Below are 15,660 nucleotides of genomic sequence, written 5' to 3'. Positions count from 1 at the left end.
TTGAAATTACTCCCAAAGAAAATGTTAATACTTTACTGTGCTACATATATAAAATAAAGGAAAACCAAGCACTATGACATGGAGAAAATTCTGAGATGTTCTTAATTAAATTACAGCAGCCTGAAAGTGAGAGAAAGTGAGAGCAAGTGACAGCGATGTCAGTAGTACCATGTTTCCGGGGAAAATAAGACCTAGTCGGACCATCAGCTCTAATGCGTCTTTTGGAGCAAAAATTAATATAAGACCCAATATTATATTATATTGTATTATATTATATTATATTATATTATATTATATTATATTATATTATATTATATTATATTATATTATACCCGGTATTATATTATATAAAACCCAGTCTTAAAATAAGACCAGGTCTTATATTAATTTTTGCTCCAAAAGATACATTAGACCTGATGGTCCGGCTAGGTCTTTTTTTCTGGGAAACAGGGTATGTCTATTGGAATTTCGGAATAATTCCCAGATGACTATTTCTACAGATTATTTTAGCCAATCACCATCTAAACCCAGGAGCCTCGCTTCTTGTTTACAAGTGGGCTTGCCGGATTGCTGCCCGCAGCCAATCCACAAGAGTGGGTATTTCTTCATGTGGACACTGCGCCTATCCCAGAGCTGGCCCCTAGGTTGGCCCCGCTTCACTTTCTCCCGTCCCTTTGCCTATAGCTACGGTAAATATTTGCAAACAGTTTACGTCTTTCCCCTCCTCTCCCTACCTTACGTTTAAAAGCGCTTGCACACTCCCAGCATGCTGCTGGTGGTTTGGGCTTCATGCCCCCCCCCCCCCCATTAAGGGTTTTCCTTGTTTCTTCGTTTGTTTTGTTTTGTTGTTTTTTTGTGTGTGTTTTTTTGGCTAGCAGTGGCCTAATAAACCCTTTCTTTTTAAAAAAACTTACAGCCATGAAAGTTAAAATGTTTTGTTTAACTCTTATTTCTGGGAAAGAATTATTTAGAATCACTTTGCGAATTCCATTAATGAAAGTTTCACCTTATTACTAAATGAGTTTTTCCAGTGTTCAATAATTCTTTCCCTAAATCACCTCTTAGGAATTCACAGCCAATGGAAACAGGAGGAAAAAGGAAAAACCTAAACCTCAGAGTTTCTAAGCACAAGACTCATGTTTCCGGGCTGGACACTGTGAGGGTAGTTTTTTGTTTGTTTAATTGTTTGTTTGTTTGCTTGTTTTTAAATAGTATGATTCTTTAAAGGTTGTGATTCTATCTTGTTAGTGGGGGAAAAAATATCTGCCTTGCGTTTTATAGATTGCAAACTCCTTTAGGATGGGGTGGAGGATGGTGTTTGCAAATGGATGCCTGCAATTCAGTGGCTTTTAGCAGATAATAGCTATTTCCGCTACCGCCAGGTTAGCCTGTCCCCTGGTGCTTTTCGGATCCCTCCCTGCGACCCCAACCCCATTCTCCTTCAGACCCTTTACACCCACCCACCCCCACCTTACAGTCCTGGTCGCGCCGCCGGCCTCGCGCCCCCTGCGCTTAGACGCTCGGTGGAACGGCCCATGACGTCATGAGGCCGCGGCTCAATCAGAAGCGGCGTTTGGGAAAATTTAAACTTAAAGGCGGGGTGGCCCGTGGGCTCTGAAGCGCCGGCTGCGGGGGTCTTGGCCAGTTCTCTAGGACCCATCCTGAGAGGATGGCGGAGGAAGGTGCGGTCGCCGTCTGTGTGCGGGTTCGGCCCCTCAGTAGCAGGTAGGTGTGCCAGACCGAGACCAGGTCCCCACTGCGGTCCCCAGCCCGGCCGAGCCGGAGGGGTCAGTCCCCCGGCGTTTCCCAGAGCTGCTCCTTCCGGTCACTGCTGCTTAGTAACTCGGCCGCTTACCCACTTTGTGCCTGGGTTTCCTTCTCCATAAAGTGATGGGGAAAGATCGGAGATCTAGAAGATACTTCCCAGCTACAGGATTCTTTTAAATCACATATAACCTAGTCTCGCTGACGTTTACGACCTTAACCTTGAGCTGCACTGCCTTTACCCCATCTGCGCCAATCCACCACACCCACCCCCCAGGGAAGTCGTATCGGAAAGATCCTTACTGGCACTCATCAGTTAAGTTAGTCATTTTACACTTAACTGTCTCTCCCTCTTTTCTGGGTGCTCCTTGAGAGGGAGGATTAGTCTGTCTTTTTGCATTGTATTCAGTAGGCACTCAAGACTGTTTCAGACGATGACTGAATTCAACATTCAGAAGGTTGAATGACTGATATTTACCATGGTGGATTTTTGTAGTACAGTGCACTGTACTAAACAGACATTGCCATAGTTGCCCTGTCTGGGGGGGGGGAGGGGCAGAAAATAAAGTGAAAAATACTGAATGTTAAACGTTGATACGGGAGTAATAAATGGTATAGAGAAAAGACAAGGAGGGGAAGAAATAATCTGTGTCACTGGCCTTGGCCCCAGAATGCTAGCATATTTTGTGTTTGAGAAATATCTGTTAAATTTTACTGGGTGCTTAATGAGTATATGAAGATGGGTCATTTCCTATTTTTAAGGAGCATATTATCTAATGCATTAGAAGACAGCTACATAAACCATTACAATACATCTTAACAAGTGTTATAATAGGCAGGTGGAGAGTGTTTTCTAGAGGAGTCATAGCCCTTCAATGAAATGACAGGTTGGGGGAGAGGCAGGACGGGTATCAGGAAACTCCTGACACTTTGAATGAATGAACAAATAGTGAAGTTACTTAATGGAAACGTCAGTCAGGGTATTCCAAGCACGGGAGAGGTTGAATCTGTTATCTCGTGGGAATCTTCAGGTAGTTGATTTGTGTGGAGTTAGGATTCATATAGGAGAATAGGTTGGTACCAGTACAGGGTAGGAGGGTGGGAGTGGAGAGCTTCAGAAGGAAATTCCCATTAGAGGGCAGGAGGTTCCTGAAACCCCATTTAAAAGTATTGACCTTGCAAAGATGGATTTTCCATATTTCTCTTATATATGATATAATTCATTACCATCTTTTAAAATATTCTTCAGCAGGTGAAATATTTTAAATTATCTTTCATATAATATGGCTTCTGTGACCAGTTATACTAACATGCAGTGTTTTATTCTTTTAGAGAAGAAGCTCTTGGAGACGATACCCAAATTTGTTGGAAAACTGGCAATAATGCTATTTATCAAGTGGATGGGAGTAAATCCTTCAATTTTGGTAAGCTTATAATAGCATCAAAAGTTAAACTGTTATTCTTTTTCTATTAAGAGTACAAAAGGCTTATCAGTAATACTGAATTTGTCATTAAAGATGAGACTAACCCTTCTATAAACTGCTTCAGTGGAAACTTTAAAAAATTGTCCATCCATCATGTATGATAAGTAAGCTAATAAGTTGATGTTTGAAATACAGTTATAATAAGAGTGTCTTATGACTAAAACTATCATTTTTCCTCTTATTCATTAATGTATTTGTGGCCTAAAATTCCGTGAGGCTAAAATATGTTACATAATGTCAAGTCATCTTTAAGGTCTTTCAGTTTAGTATATTCTTTCCACAATTATTTACTAGAAATCCCTTTAGAGAATAAATAGTGAAGATATTACTTCTTTGTCTGCTAGGATACAACAAGGACCCACCCCTGCTTTTGTTGGAGCTTATTATAGTAGGAAAAAAAGCTATTCACAATTAATTATACTTATGGTGACATAAGCTTTGTGGGAATTTATAGAAGGCGACAAAGTAGTCCTGATGTCTGAAATGACACCCTGAATTAGGACCTGCCATATAAGTGACAGCTAGCTAGGACAAAGAGAGTTGGAGGCCCTAAAGGTTTACTAGGCTGATTGTTGTACTGATTTAACATGTATATAGCGCTGCCGGTGTGCCAGTGTTCAGAGCACTTCATAATATCCATTCATTTAATACTCTAGCAAGGCCATGCAGTAGATACAATGTAGTAGGTACCTTCCCTTTTTAAAGGTACCACAGAGCAACGGTGAGGTCCTCTCAACAACCTTAGGAGTAAAAGTGATTTTGTTGTCAAATTAGTGTTAAGCTAGAAAACCTTAACAAAACATACAAGGTTCTGGAGCAAAGATGTATAGTAGAGAAACTGATTCCTGGGAGAGGACTGTTTGAGAGTATTAACATAATTTTTATAAAGGTAAAACAATATTTGGCAGAGAGTATAAAACCAAGAGTAAGGGATGCATTCAGACTTGGGTACTACAGGTTCTCAATAGCCATATATGCCCATAGAGGATTTTCGCTCATCCACTTATCTGAAGTAGATGGCATTGAGATTTGAATCATCCTGCCATCTCCTTATTCAGAAATCATGACGCCTAAGCAGCCTTCAGATGGCACTTTGGTTTTCCATATAGTTCTGCTGACAGGGCAGATGAGTGGTCCGGGTACAAGCAGTGTGATCATTGAATTTTTCATCGTAGGTCGGTAATTTCCCTCCTGATTCACAAATCCATTTCTTGTGAGCTTTTTAGTGTGAGGCTACCACTGAAAGAGTGGTCCATTTTTAGTATGCTAACAAAAGCAGAGAACCGCATCCTAGACTAGTGAACTCATCACTGCAAATGCTACTCTAAACCCAGCACTTAGCAGACTGCCAACTGGTTTTTGCCTGTAAATTCAGCTTTTCTCAGTATTTTTCTTCCAAATGTCTGTGTTTCTTGGTTTAGTTTGAGGTAGGCCTTCTTGCTAGATAGGTTATATACTGTTCTCATTTCCTAAGTATTAACCATATGTTCCCAATAATTCTGAGGAAGATGATATAGTACGTCTGTTTTACAAATTAGGGAACTGAAGCACAGAGATATCAACGACCTTGCCCAAAGTCACACAGCTTGTAAGTGACAAAACCAGGATTTTCAGACAATCTGATTACAGCCCTCCATATTCAGTCAGCCTCTATGCTCTACTGCCTCTTGAAGGCACAGAGTATAGCTGACTTGTATTTTTCTGTGTGAAGACTGATACATTTTACCTTATAGAGAAGTACATTTTCAGAAGACCAAGAAGTTGAAGAAAATATTGTGTTTTAAATATTTTATCATACCATATACTGGCAATTTTATTCTTTGAGCAACTACTAATTCGGAATGCAAATGCAGTTTATTTTTTGGTTTAACTTCTTGTTTTTTTGTTTTGTTTTAGATCGTGTCTTTCATAGCAATGAAACTACTAAAAATGTTTATGAAGAAATAGCGGTACCAATCATAGATTCTGCCATCCAAGGCTACAATGGTTTGTATTCACTGCAGAAACATTTTAGTCCGGGGTGTCTGTTTAGCAAGTATTGATAGTTTTACACACTATAGATTCATTTTTAATCTTTGTGTGTGTGTGTTGTTTTTGCAGGTACTATATTTGCCTATGGGCAGACTGCTTCAGGAAAAACATACACTATGATGGGTTCAGAAGATTACTTGGGAGTAATACCCAGAGCAATTCATGACATTTTCCAAAAAATTAAGAAGGTAAACAACTTAGCTAAATTTCTAGTTCATACAGGTAAACATAATAGGATAGCGACCTTAGTGTTCTCTTGTAATGATGAAAGGAGGTAGATTTACAGTTCTCTCTTGATTATCCGTGGGGAAAGAAGACAGGCGTGACATAGACTCACTTTTTCCCCCATAAGCTTACTTCATAGAGCTTATAGTTCTTTTCATTCCTTCCCTTGAATCCTGAAGCAGTAATACTCCCACCACAGAGTGGGCGTTAAGGAACAGGAAAGTGTTATCAGAATGGTTAGTTCCTCGTTACCTTTGTTCAACCACCAGTGAGTACCAAGGAGCAATAAAAATTAGATGAAAGCAGGGGGCTGGATAAGGCAGCCTAGTTACCTAATAGTTGGTATTATTTAAATTAGTTTTTTTCAGTATTATTTCAGTGATTTTTAATACTTTTTGAACATCTGTTGATAGGGTCTTATTTTGAGCTGATAGAGTTGGACTAGGCACTCTGCTAATTCTATGATACTATACTTTCATTATTTCTAAACCAGTGCTTTTGCTTATATATTTTTGTGTTTATTATTGTCAGTCCAGAATGATAGGGGATTTTTTTGTTGTTGTTTGTTTTACCAAGATAATTTCTCAAACAATATGTTAATATTTACTCTAAGCACTTAGGCAGTCAGTAGTAGGTTTTCATAACTGGATGATCTCTGATGTTTTTACATATTTTTTTTCTTCTAGTTTCCTGACAGGGAATTTCTCTTACGTGTGTCTTACATGGAGATATACAATGAAACCATCACAGACTTACTCTGTAACACTCAGAAAATGAAGCCTTTAGTAATTCGGGAAGACTTCAGTGTGAGTAGCAGACTTACCTATTGGGATTGTTGTTCTTGAACATTTCCCTGCCGTTTCTGTATTTTTGAAAGTGTCTCCTGTATCTATGGTTTGTTTATTGTTCATTTGTTTTGTTTTCTTTCTTAGCGTTTATAGAGGTCATCTTTTAAGCAACATGTATAGTTTTTAAATACTGACAGCTGTAGTAATTTGGCGTAAGTGCCTAAAAGAGCAAGATGGAAGTTTCAGGTTAGAATTTGGTGAGCTTCGATACAGGCAGTAAACTGTAGGTTTACTTGTTATTTTCATCCTGTAGCTCCCGTTTTGCACTTTTAACTTCTAAATTGAATTCTGTTATCGTTGGCACCTGCTTTTTGAGATGCACACTTTTAAGTGACTTCTGTTTCTCTCCTCTTCCCATAATTAAAACTTGTTTCAGAGGAATGTGTATGTGTCTGATCTCACAGAAGAAGTTGTTTATACACCAGAAATGGCTTTGAAGTGGATCACAAAGGGAGAAAGTAAGACTTTGTTTTGTATTCCTTCAAAACACTTGTAGAAACTTCAATTGAATGTAATTAGGCTTCAAATCACACGTTTTTCATTCTTACGCTAAAATAAAGGTTAGTGCCTTCCTTTGGATTTCAATGTACACAGCTGAAATATGACTCGTTTTTTACAGAGAACAGACATTATGGAATTACAAAAATGAATCAAAGAAGCAGTCGTTCTCATACCATTTTTAGGATGGTAGGTAATTCTCTCTCCATTTGGTCTTTCCAATTAAGAATGCAGTAATTTTTCTACAAGTTGCCTTTTCCATCTAGATTTTGGAAAGTAGAGAAAAAGGTGAACCTTCGAATTGTGAAGGATCTGTCAAGGTGTCCCATTTGGTGAGTATTGATAAACCATGATGATGTACCATATGGGCCAAAGCAAAATTAATTCAGCTGCTGAATGTTTGGTTTCATAAGAACTGTTAACGGAACTAAATAGTTAAAACCATCTATAAAGTGGTAGTATAACTAGTGCCATCTGTAGCGTGAAATTACTAGCTGAAATGGAGGAAGAGTTCAGAGGCTCTTTCTTCCTATTATGTTATGGCTGCCATCTCCTAAAATTTAGAAATAAGGACTGTGGGATGTGAGGCTTCTCTTAACCAGTAATGAAGGAGGGTTGGGGGGATAAAATGGGAGGGGTTGTTTTTGTTTTTGTTTTCCATACACATTTAAGAGTTAAAGTAATCTTAGAATCTGGTGGTGGGAGAGTGTGTTTTGTCTTAGTCTCACCTCAATTCTAATAGAATTGAGACTTGCGAGATAAAAGCCTAGGGGGAATGGTTTAAAAATAAATCACCTTCAAGTTCATTCTTAAGTATAATAAGAAAATATATATTATATTCTAAACATAATGTTTTACTATAAATCCCTTGAAGGGAAGAATGGTATCTCCTTCATCTTTGTAGCCCCAACACATTGTACATAGTTTATATTCACTACCTGTTTGTTGAATAAGTGACTATAAGCATTATGCAAACATTTCTTTTTCCCACATAAATAAACCTCCCATCGCTGCACATATATCATTTCTCCCTCTACATGCTTCTTTCCTGTTCCTTACCATTTTTGCTTTATTCTCTGTCTTCAGGGTCTAAATTCCTTCGCTTGATGTGGGATGTGATGTAAGATTACTGTATTTGATTTGAAAACTTCAGGGGAAAAAGTAAAATCTATATGCTTGTTCATTTTCAGGTTTTCAAAAATCAGAGTCTTAATTAAACACCTCATTTTAGTTCACCTCAGTTGTTTTATTGTACAAGTAATAAAATTTATTTTAGTAGACTAGTCTTGCTTTGATCTAACAACAAAAAAACCACAAAAGCTAACTTCTGTTTTGATTTACAAATTTGGCCTGTGATATTGCACTACGAAACTTCTCCTAAGTTAGCTCTAATACTCTTGATATATTCAGTGATCCATTTGGTGATTTTTCTCATATAATTTGATTCTCTGTCTAAGAACCATACATGCTATCTGGTCAGCCTTCCTACTGACTCTTAGTATCTTCTTGGGAAGAAGTCTTTTCCAAAGAGTCATTTCCTGTCTCTTTGGAGGTAGCTTTTGAGTGTCTCTTGACCTTTCTGTGATGATAATATCCAGGTTCTCTTAGCTGGGCATTTTCTCTGTTCCCTTTTGTGGCTTCTTGTCTCCTACCCTCCTAGTAAAAACACAAGATGTTCTGTGGCCTTTCTTACATCATGTGCTTGCTCCCAGACATTCTTTCTGTTCTTGTTTCTGTTACTGATGGCCAAATATTTATTTTACCCAGAGTCTCTGAATTCTAATTCATGTCTTCCCAAAGATTATTATAATTGTATGTCTCACTGTTGTCTCAAACTTCAGCGTATCTAAAGCCAAATTAATGTCTTCCTATCATTGTGAATGTTCCTTTTTTCTAGTAGTACAGCATCGTCATAGTCATGTAGGCTGGAAACCCAAGTCATTTTTGACTCTCTGCTTTCCCTTTTGTCCGGTTATCACTGTTTCTTACTGATTCCATCTTTCATCATTCTCGTGGGTGTCGTATTCATTTAGGTTCTCATCTCTCTTACATTACTATTATCATTCTCCCAGACCTGGCTTCTATGACTCTGGACTTCCTTTCTTCTGTTTGTTATGCAGATTTCCAATGTTATTAAGCACGGCTTTTGTTGTGTCACTTCCTTAGACCAGATCCGGCCACTCTTGACCAAGCTAACTTTACCTACTGCTCCACATGAGCTCCTTCTCTCTTACAGATTTCTTGGGCCTCTTAGTGTCTTTGAACACTAATGCTTGTTCCCATCTTTATACCTTAATTTATGCTGCCTTCGTCACCACTTTGCCCTGTCATGTATCTAGGTCATCTGTAGTAGATACTCTACAAGAAAGATTAGACTTCTCTGAGCATAAATCTCTGACTTTATTTTAATGCATTAAGAATATTTAGTGAGCTTTTACCATTTTGTGAGCACAGTACTGGGCTCTGAGATTTAAAAAATAAAGAGGCCATCCCTCCACTATTACTCTCTCCGCTGCTACCTCCCTAGCGCAAGCCACCATCCGCTCACACTCAGATTCCTGCACCAGCCTCCTAACTGGGCTCCCTGCTGCCACTTTTGGCGCCCCCCCAGTCCATTCTCCACCTAAGGGCCATAGCTGATCCTTCAGAAAGTTAAATCAAGACATGTCACTCTTGCTTAAAGCCCTCTCATGGCTTCCCATTACAGCTAGAAAATCCAGACTTCTTGCTCTTGTTTACCCTGTCTTGTCTTAGCTCTACTTACCCAACTCGGCCATGTCGCCCTTTCTATTTTTTGAAATAGAAAGCTCATTACTGCTTTGTGACTGTGTGTACTGGCTGTTCTTTATTCTGGAGTATGGTTCCCTTGGTCTTTGCATAGCTGACTCTCTCTTCTCTATCATTTCAGTTCTTAGCTTAATGGGAGGTCTTCCCCAACCACCCAATCCAAAGAACCTCTGTCCCTTCCTCTTTCCACTTCTAGCACTCTCCTTAAATATCTGTGTTATACTTACCATGATATGTTTCTTACCTGTTTGTCTTTTTCTCTCTTCCCACCAACTTCCTCCTCTCCTCATCCCACCCTATGAAGAATATGTTATATGTGAGCAGTTTATATTGTCCAGTTCACTGCTGTATCCTTAGCACTTAACATACAGTCGGTCACTTTTTTTCAGCATTTGTGAAATGAAAGAGAGGTCCAGGCTTTTAAAGAATCAACAGTGTATTCAGAGACACAAATGACTAGCTCAGCACTCTTAAGAATATGTCATATCTTTAAACATCTAGGTGCACAGTTGAAAGAGCAATTCATTCATGGTGTGGGGGATGAAAGATAAAGTTAGCAAAGCTACTCTGAAGCTGTAACATTTGCCTTTGGTCCTGAATAAATAGTAGGGTCGTACTAGAACATTCCAACTAACTGAAAGGGAGTGGCAATTGATTGTGTTTAGAAGTGTAGAAGCACATGAGGTGTTTAGGGCATAGGGAGTAGTTCATCTAGATTTAAGAATAAGTAATAGATAGGTATAAGGCTAGAGCAACACAGGTGCCAGATTATAAAGAATCATATTCACCATGGTAAGGTTTTGAGCTTTGTGTAGGAAATAGAGAACCTATTCTGGCAGCATTATGGAGGATACATTATAAAGACGGAACAAGGTATAGAGATCAGTTTGACTCAGAAAAGGGAAGGCCTAGACGGTGGGGTGGGAGACAGGGCTACAGATGTGGTCTTCAGATAAACCATGCGTTTAAAAATGTTCTTTCGGTTGTTTGGATTTTATTATTTCAAGTTACACTTCCTAAAGGTTTATTTTCACCTATCTTACAGAATTTCGTTGATCTTGCAGGCAGTGAAAGAGCTGCTCAGACAGGTGCTGAAGGTAATGAAAACTCATGCAATGTGTTGGTCTGAATGTTTTCCTGTTCTTTTACAGAATAAAAAGTGCGGCCATGCATTTTAGAAACTACTAAAGTAATGGCAATAATAATTTTATGATAGAAGTCGTTAATGTAAAAAGCTGCTTCATGTATCTAGCTAATTATCTACTTCAGCTACTAAAATAGCAATTAAAAAACTAAAACTATGCAGTTGATGGGATTGTATATCTGGAAAGCTCAAGAGAGTACCATGAAAATCACCTAAATTTTCATAATTAGTAAGGAAATTCAGAAAGGTAATGGGGTACAAAATTAATATACAGACATTAATAACTCATAATCCAAGCAACCAGTTAGAATATTTAATCTATAAAAAGACTCCATTTACAATAATGACTTAAATGATGTAATACATAGGAAGAAACTCAACAAAAATTACACAAGACTGAAATAAAGAAAACTTTAAAACAGACCTGAAGGACAACCAAATACTGAAACAAATGGAAAAATATACTTAGATAGGCAGGTTCAAATTCAGAAAGATATCACGCCTTTCTGTGTTAATTTCCTACAATGACATAGACGCTCAGCTGAGTGTGGTCTGTATCCACCAAGCCAGTAGCTCCTCAGACCTATGAACATGAACTAAATGCATGTTGTTTTAGGCTAGCTTATTAAGAAGCAATATTAACAGCAGTAGAATAATGCACCTGTGAAATAACAGCTGTTCAAAATTACTTGTTGCGTATTTTTTATATATGTGGTAGAAAACCTTTATGTCCCTCAACAGGATGCTAAGTAAATTAACTCTGATGCATTCATACAATGAAATTCTGTGCTATTAAAAAGAATGAAAAAGATCAATATTTACTGATGTGATATATTGCCAAGTGAAAAAAAGCAGTGCATGAGAGTGGGTTTTTAATATGCTACTGTTTGTGTAAAAAAGAGAGGGGAGAAATGAATATATATGGACTTGTATTTCTAAAAATCTCTAGAAGAATAAACTAATAGAAGTTTTCCTGGTACAGGATCAGGAATTGGTTGAATAAAGCATAAAAAAGCGAGAGCTTTTTCAGTGTCCTTTTTCTTTCTTTGATATTTGAGCCATGTGAGCATATTAACAATTTAAAAATGAGAACTTTTTTTATTGTAAACCTATAGGAACTAATTTGGTTGTAAGTCTGTAGTTGCTTATTTTTGGATATTTGGAAAAAAATAGATTTGAACTGAGGAGTTAGAGAGACTCTTAGGAAATGGGCTTTTCCTCCCTTTGCTTCTTTTCTTGGTCATCTTTTTCCTTTTGCTATTTCTCTCAGGTAATGACTTTTCTGATTCATTTTATAGGTGGATATTAAATGTGGGCTCAGATCTAATCCAAAGCATAGACTTTAGCATCTGACTCTTTAATTTCTAATTTCTCTTCAACTTACTGGTAAGCAAGTTCATAATCTAGTACAGAGATCAATTTTAGTTTTCATATTTGTTTAATAAATGTAGGTGTGCGACTCAAAGAAGGCTGTAATATAAATCGAAGCTTATTTATTTTGGGACAAGTGATCAAGAAACTTAGTGATGGACAAGTTGGGTGAGTTTATTCTATTGTACATTTACCTATTAAGGCTTACATTTTTCATTAGGTTGAAAATTGTAATAGTTCAATGAAAAATAAATGTACTGATTTCATATATATATATATATATATATATATATATATATATATATATATATGTATGTATGTATATAAAAGCTATAATGATTTTGAGAGCATGCATGGCTTCTTACCCATATGACCATGACTAAATTTACTTCCTTATTTTAAATACTTTTTACTTAGTAGTTTTTATCTGCCTCCTGTAACCTGTAAAGAATTAATTTTTAGAACTGTAGCTAATTTAAGATTCTGCATTAAAAATAAACCATTTTTGTTACATAAAAATTCTTACTCTTTTTCTTCCCAAACTCATTTCTCACTAAGAGGTTTCATAAATTATCGAGATAGCAAATTAACACGAATTCTCCAGAATTCCTTGGGAGGAAATGCCAAAACGCGTATTATCTGCACAATTACTCCTGTGTATTTTGATGAAACCCTTAGTACTCTCCAGGTGAGTTTGATTTTTTTTTCTCAACTGATTATGGGGGGGAATCATCTAGAATAAAAATATACCTACTTAACCTAAGTTGTAGGGTTTTTTTTTTAGTTTGCATAACATACCTGTTAAAATAAAATTAATGTGTTGTCTAGTAAATAACATTTTTTAATTGTCCCAAACTTAAGCATTCATATCCCATCTCCACAATTTTTGCCACATCCAACCCTTTTACTGAAATTGACTTGATATTTTTCTTGAAATAGCTCACTCTTTTTTACTTAATTTATTATAAAAGAAAACTTTATATCAGTCCCATAAATGAAAAACTGGTATAATTTACAACAAGTAGAAGGTGTGACCCAAGAAATTGTGTGTGTGTGTTTGTGAATGTGTCTAACAAAATAATTCTTAAATTCCTGCTAGTTTATTGTTGCCTGCTTTGACTCTGAGCCTAAGGACTGCATTTTCTATTTTTTCCTGTTTTTAAAAAAAAGGCAAACTAAGAGATATCAATAGAATAGCTTTCTCAATGAAGGATTCTGTGTTATTTAATAGTCACCTTCATTATACACCCACTTAAAGTTACTTCTGATACTCATACTCTTAAGAAACATTGCTTTAAATAGCTAGTATTGAGCACTAGATCAACGTACTGTCAGAGAAACAAAGATAGAAAATAGTCCCTGGCTGCACAGACTATATAGTCTGATAGGGAAGATAAGACCTGTCATCCACCCTGATTACCTTGATTAATAGTTAAGTGGCTAATACATAGGATAGAGTTCAAAGGAGTGATGGTTTTGACTGGAAGTAATACTTCAGGTGGAGGGAGCATTTGCACTGGACTCTGAGGGGTAGATGGGATTTTTGTAAGCCAATGTTTGTAGTTTCTGTGTTGGTATCTGTCTTTAAGATATTTCTTTGACTGTCCTGAAGACTAACAGCCAGGGTAAGTTACAGGTATTGTTACAGGAACATAGAATGCTCTTTGTGTTCAAATGTATTAAGCTGCCTGGGAAGAGCATTGATTTTTATTTACAAAACTTAATTACAAGAAACCTATATGTTATGGACAAAAATAATTTTTTCAATTCTGAGCACTTAACACTCTTGTATATTTTTTACAGTTTGCCAGCACTGCTAAATATATGAAGAATACTCCTTATGTTAATGAGGTATCGAGTGATGAAGCTCTCCTGAAACGATATAGAAAAGAAATAATGGATCTTAAGAAACAACTAGAGGAGGTATGAATGAACCATGCATTTTTCAGTAAAGGATAGGGACAGATATAGAATTGAAATCTGCCTAAATGCTCAGAGACTTAAATCATGGGTACCTGAGTTCTGCATTTTCAACTAAGAAGAAATCAGCTCATAAAAGTTGTAGCTTAATTTACTATAAACTGAAAGATTTGGTTTCTTGAAATTATTTTAGATTTTGTTTCTCATTTCCAAAGGGCAAAATTTGAGATTTTCAAATGGGCCAAGTAGAAATACTTTTTTTAAATTGTCTCAAATAAATAGGGAATGAAGTTAAAAACAGAGACCGTGTATGGTTACTTAAAACTTTTTGTAGTTGTATGTCATCTCCTTTTCTATCCCTACAATAGCAATCTAATAAAATATGAAATAACATAATCACTTATTATTGTAATTTATTTGTTTTAACAATCAGGGTCCCCTATTTCATAAAAATCTTACATTTTAATGATCTTTTTAAAAATGAGCTAAAATATGGGATAGTCTTGTAAGAACATCTCGTTCTTTGCTGTAGGTATTCAGGTCTCTGCTTTTCTGACTTCTCTGCCTGTTATATATTTTTAGACAATTAATAGAATTGCTTTAACAGCATTGTTATAATCTTATACATGGCATGCAGAATATGGACATGGGAAGAAATGTATATTTTACTTTATTATCAGTTTGAGAAATTGTTATAGTAACTATGTATTGGTTTTCTGCAGATAGGGTATTTTATTTCAATAACATTAGTATTTTATGGTTCACAAAAAATTAATATTTTAAGATACTTTCAAGGTTTTAAAACCTAGCAATATTTATCATTAATATAGCCTAATATTATATTCTGTAGGTTTCCTTAGAGACTCGGGCCCAGGCAATGGAAAAAGACCAATTGGCCCAACTTTTGGAAGAAAAAGATTTGCTTCAAAAAGTACAGATTGAGAAAATTCAAAACCTAACGCGGATGCTGGTAACGTCCTCTTCCCTCACATCACAACAGGAATTAAAGGTACAATTTAAAAGTTGACAGCTTAAACTTGGTATATAGAGAATAGAATTGGTGTTCTTCTATGTTTATAGTTATGCGTTTCTTATCTTTTGACATAGTATATTCAACAAACCCCCTGCTTTTGTGTTGATGTATAAAGATCAACACCACCTAAGAGGTTTGTTGAAAATACCCATCCCTGATTCCCACAGGTAGAAATTCAAGTTCAAGAAGTCTGGAATATAGTCAAGGAATTGATTTGAAATGTGCTTCTTAAATTCTAATGAAATTGATTAGATGGTTGGGAACTACAGGTGTCTAGAATATGTGGGAATATTTTCTATTTAAAGAAACAAATACTAATCTCAGGAAAATTGACCTAGAGTATAAATCAACATAGTGATCAAAATTCTGGCTTCCAGTTTGTGCTTTTTTACTAGAGTGGGGATTTATGTATCCAGCAGATATTTTGGGGGTATGATGGCGTCATGGTTAAGAGAAGGGCCTCTGGAGCTGGACGGCCTGGATTTAAATTCCAGTTCTGTCGGTTCCTAACTCTTGACTTTGGGCAATTTCTTAAATACACTTAGCTGCAGTTTT

At 36.6% G+C, this 15,660-nt stretch overlaps 1 protein-coding gene across 3 annotated transcripts in view; it reads left to right on the top strand.

The window, feature by feature from the left end:
* The first annotated feature begins 1,570 nt into the window (after positions 1 to 1,570).
* Positions 1,571 to 15,660, top strand: part of CENPE (centromere protein E) — a 64,846-nt gene continuing 50,756 nt past the window's right edge. For all 3 annotated transcript variants that reach the window (XM_074322870.2, XM_019738884.3, XM_019738883.3), the window contains exons 1-13: positions 1,571 to 1,725; positions 3,097 to 3,188; positions 5,145 to 5,234; positions 5,349 to 5,467; positions 6,191 to 6,310; positions 6,729 to 6,810; positions 6,972 to 7,039; positions 7,117 to 7,182; positions 10,683 to 10,734; positions 12,233 to 12,320; positions 12,711 to 12,840; positions 13,956 to 14,075; positions 14,923 to 15,081. In XM_074322870.2, coding sequence (XP_074178971.2) covers positions 1,670 to 1,725; positions 3,097 to 3,188; positions 5,145 to 5,234; positions 5,349 to 5,467; positions 6,191 to 6,310; positions 6,729 to 6,810; positions 6,972 to 7,039; positions 7,117 to 7,182; positions 10,683 to 10,734; positions 12,233 to 12,320; positions 12,711 to 12,840; positions 13,956 to 14,075; positions 14,923 to 15,081 — 1,242 coding nt within the window. In that variant the 5' untranslated portion in view covers positions 1,571 to 1,669. The remainder of the gene's footprint in view (positions 1,726 to 3,096; positions 3,189 to 5,144; positions 5,235 to 5,348; positions 5,468 to 6,190; positions 6,311 to 6,728; positions 6,811 to 6,971; positions 7,040 to 7,116; positions 7,183 to 10,682; positions 10,735 to 12,232; positions 12,321 to 12,710; positions 12,841 to 13,955; positions 14,076 to 14,922; positions 15,082 to 15,660) is intronic.

The sequence above is a fragment of the Rhinolophus sinicus genome, chromosome 1 (assembly GCF_057876585.1).
Source record: "Rhinolophus sinicus isolate RSI-liver-muscle chromosome 1, RSI-T2T, whole genome shotgun sequence".
NCBI lineage: Eukaryota > Metazoa > Chordata > Mammalia > Chiroptera > Rhinolophidae > Rhinolophus > Rhinolophus sinicus.
The sequence above is the reverse complement of the archived record's forward strand: the minus strand, read 5'-3'. Positions and strand labels throughout refer to the sequence as shown.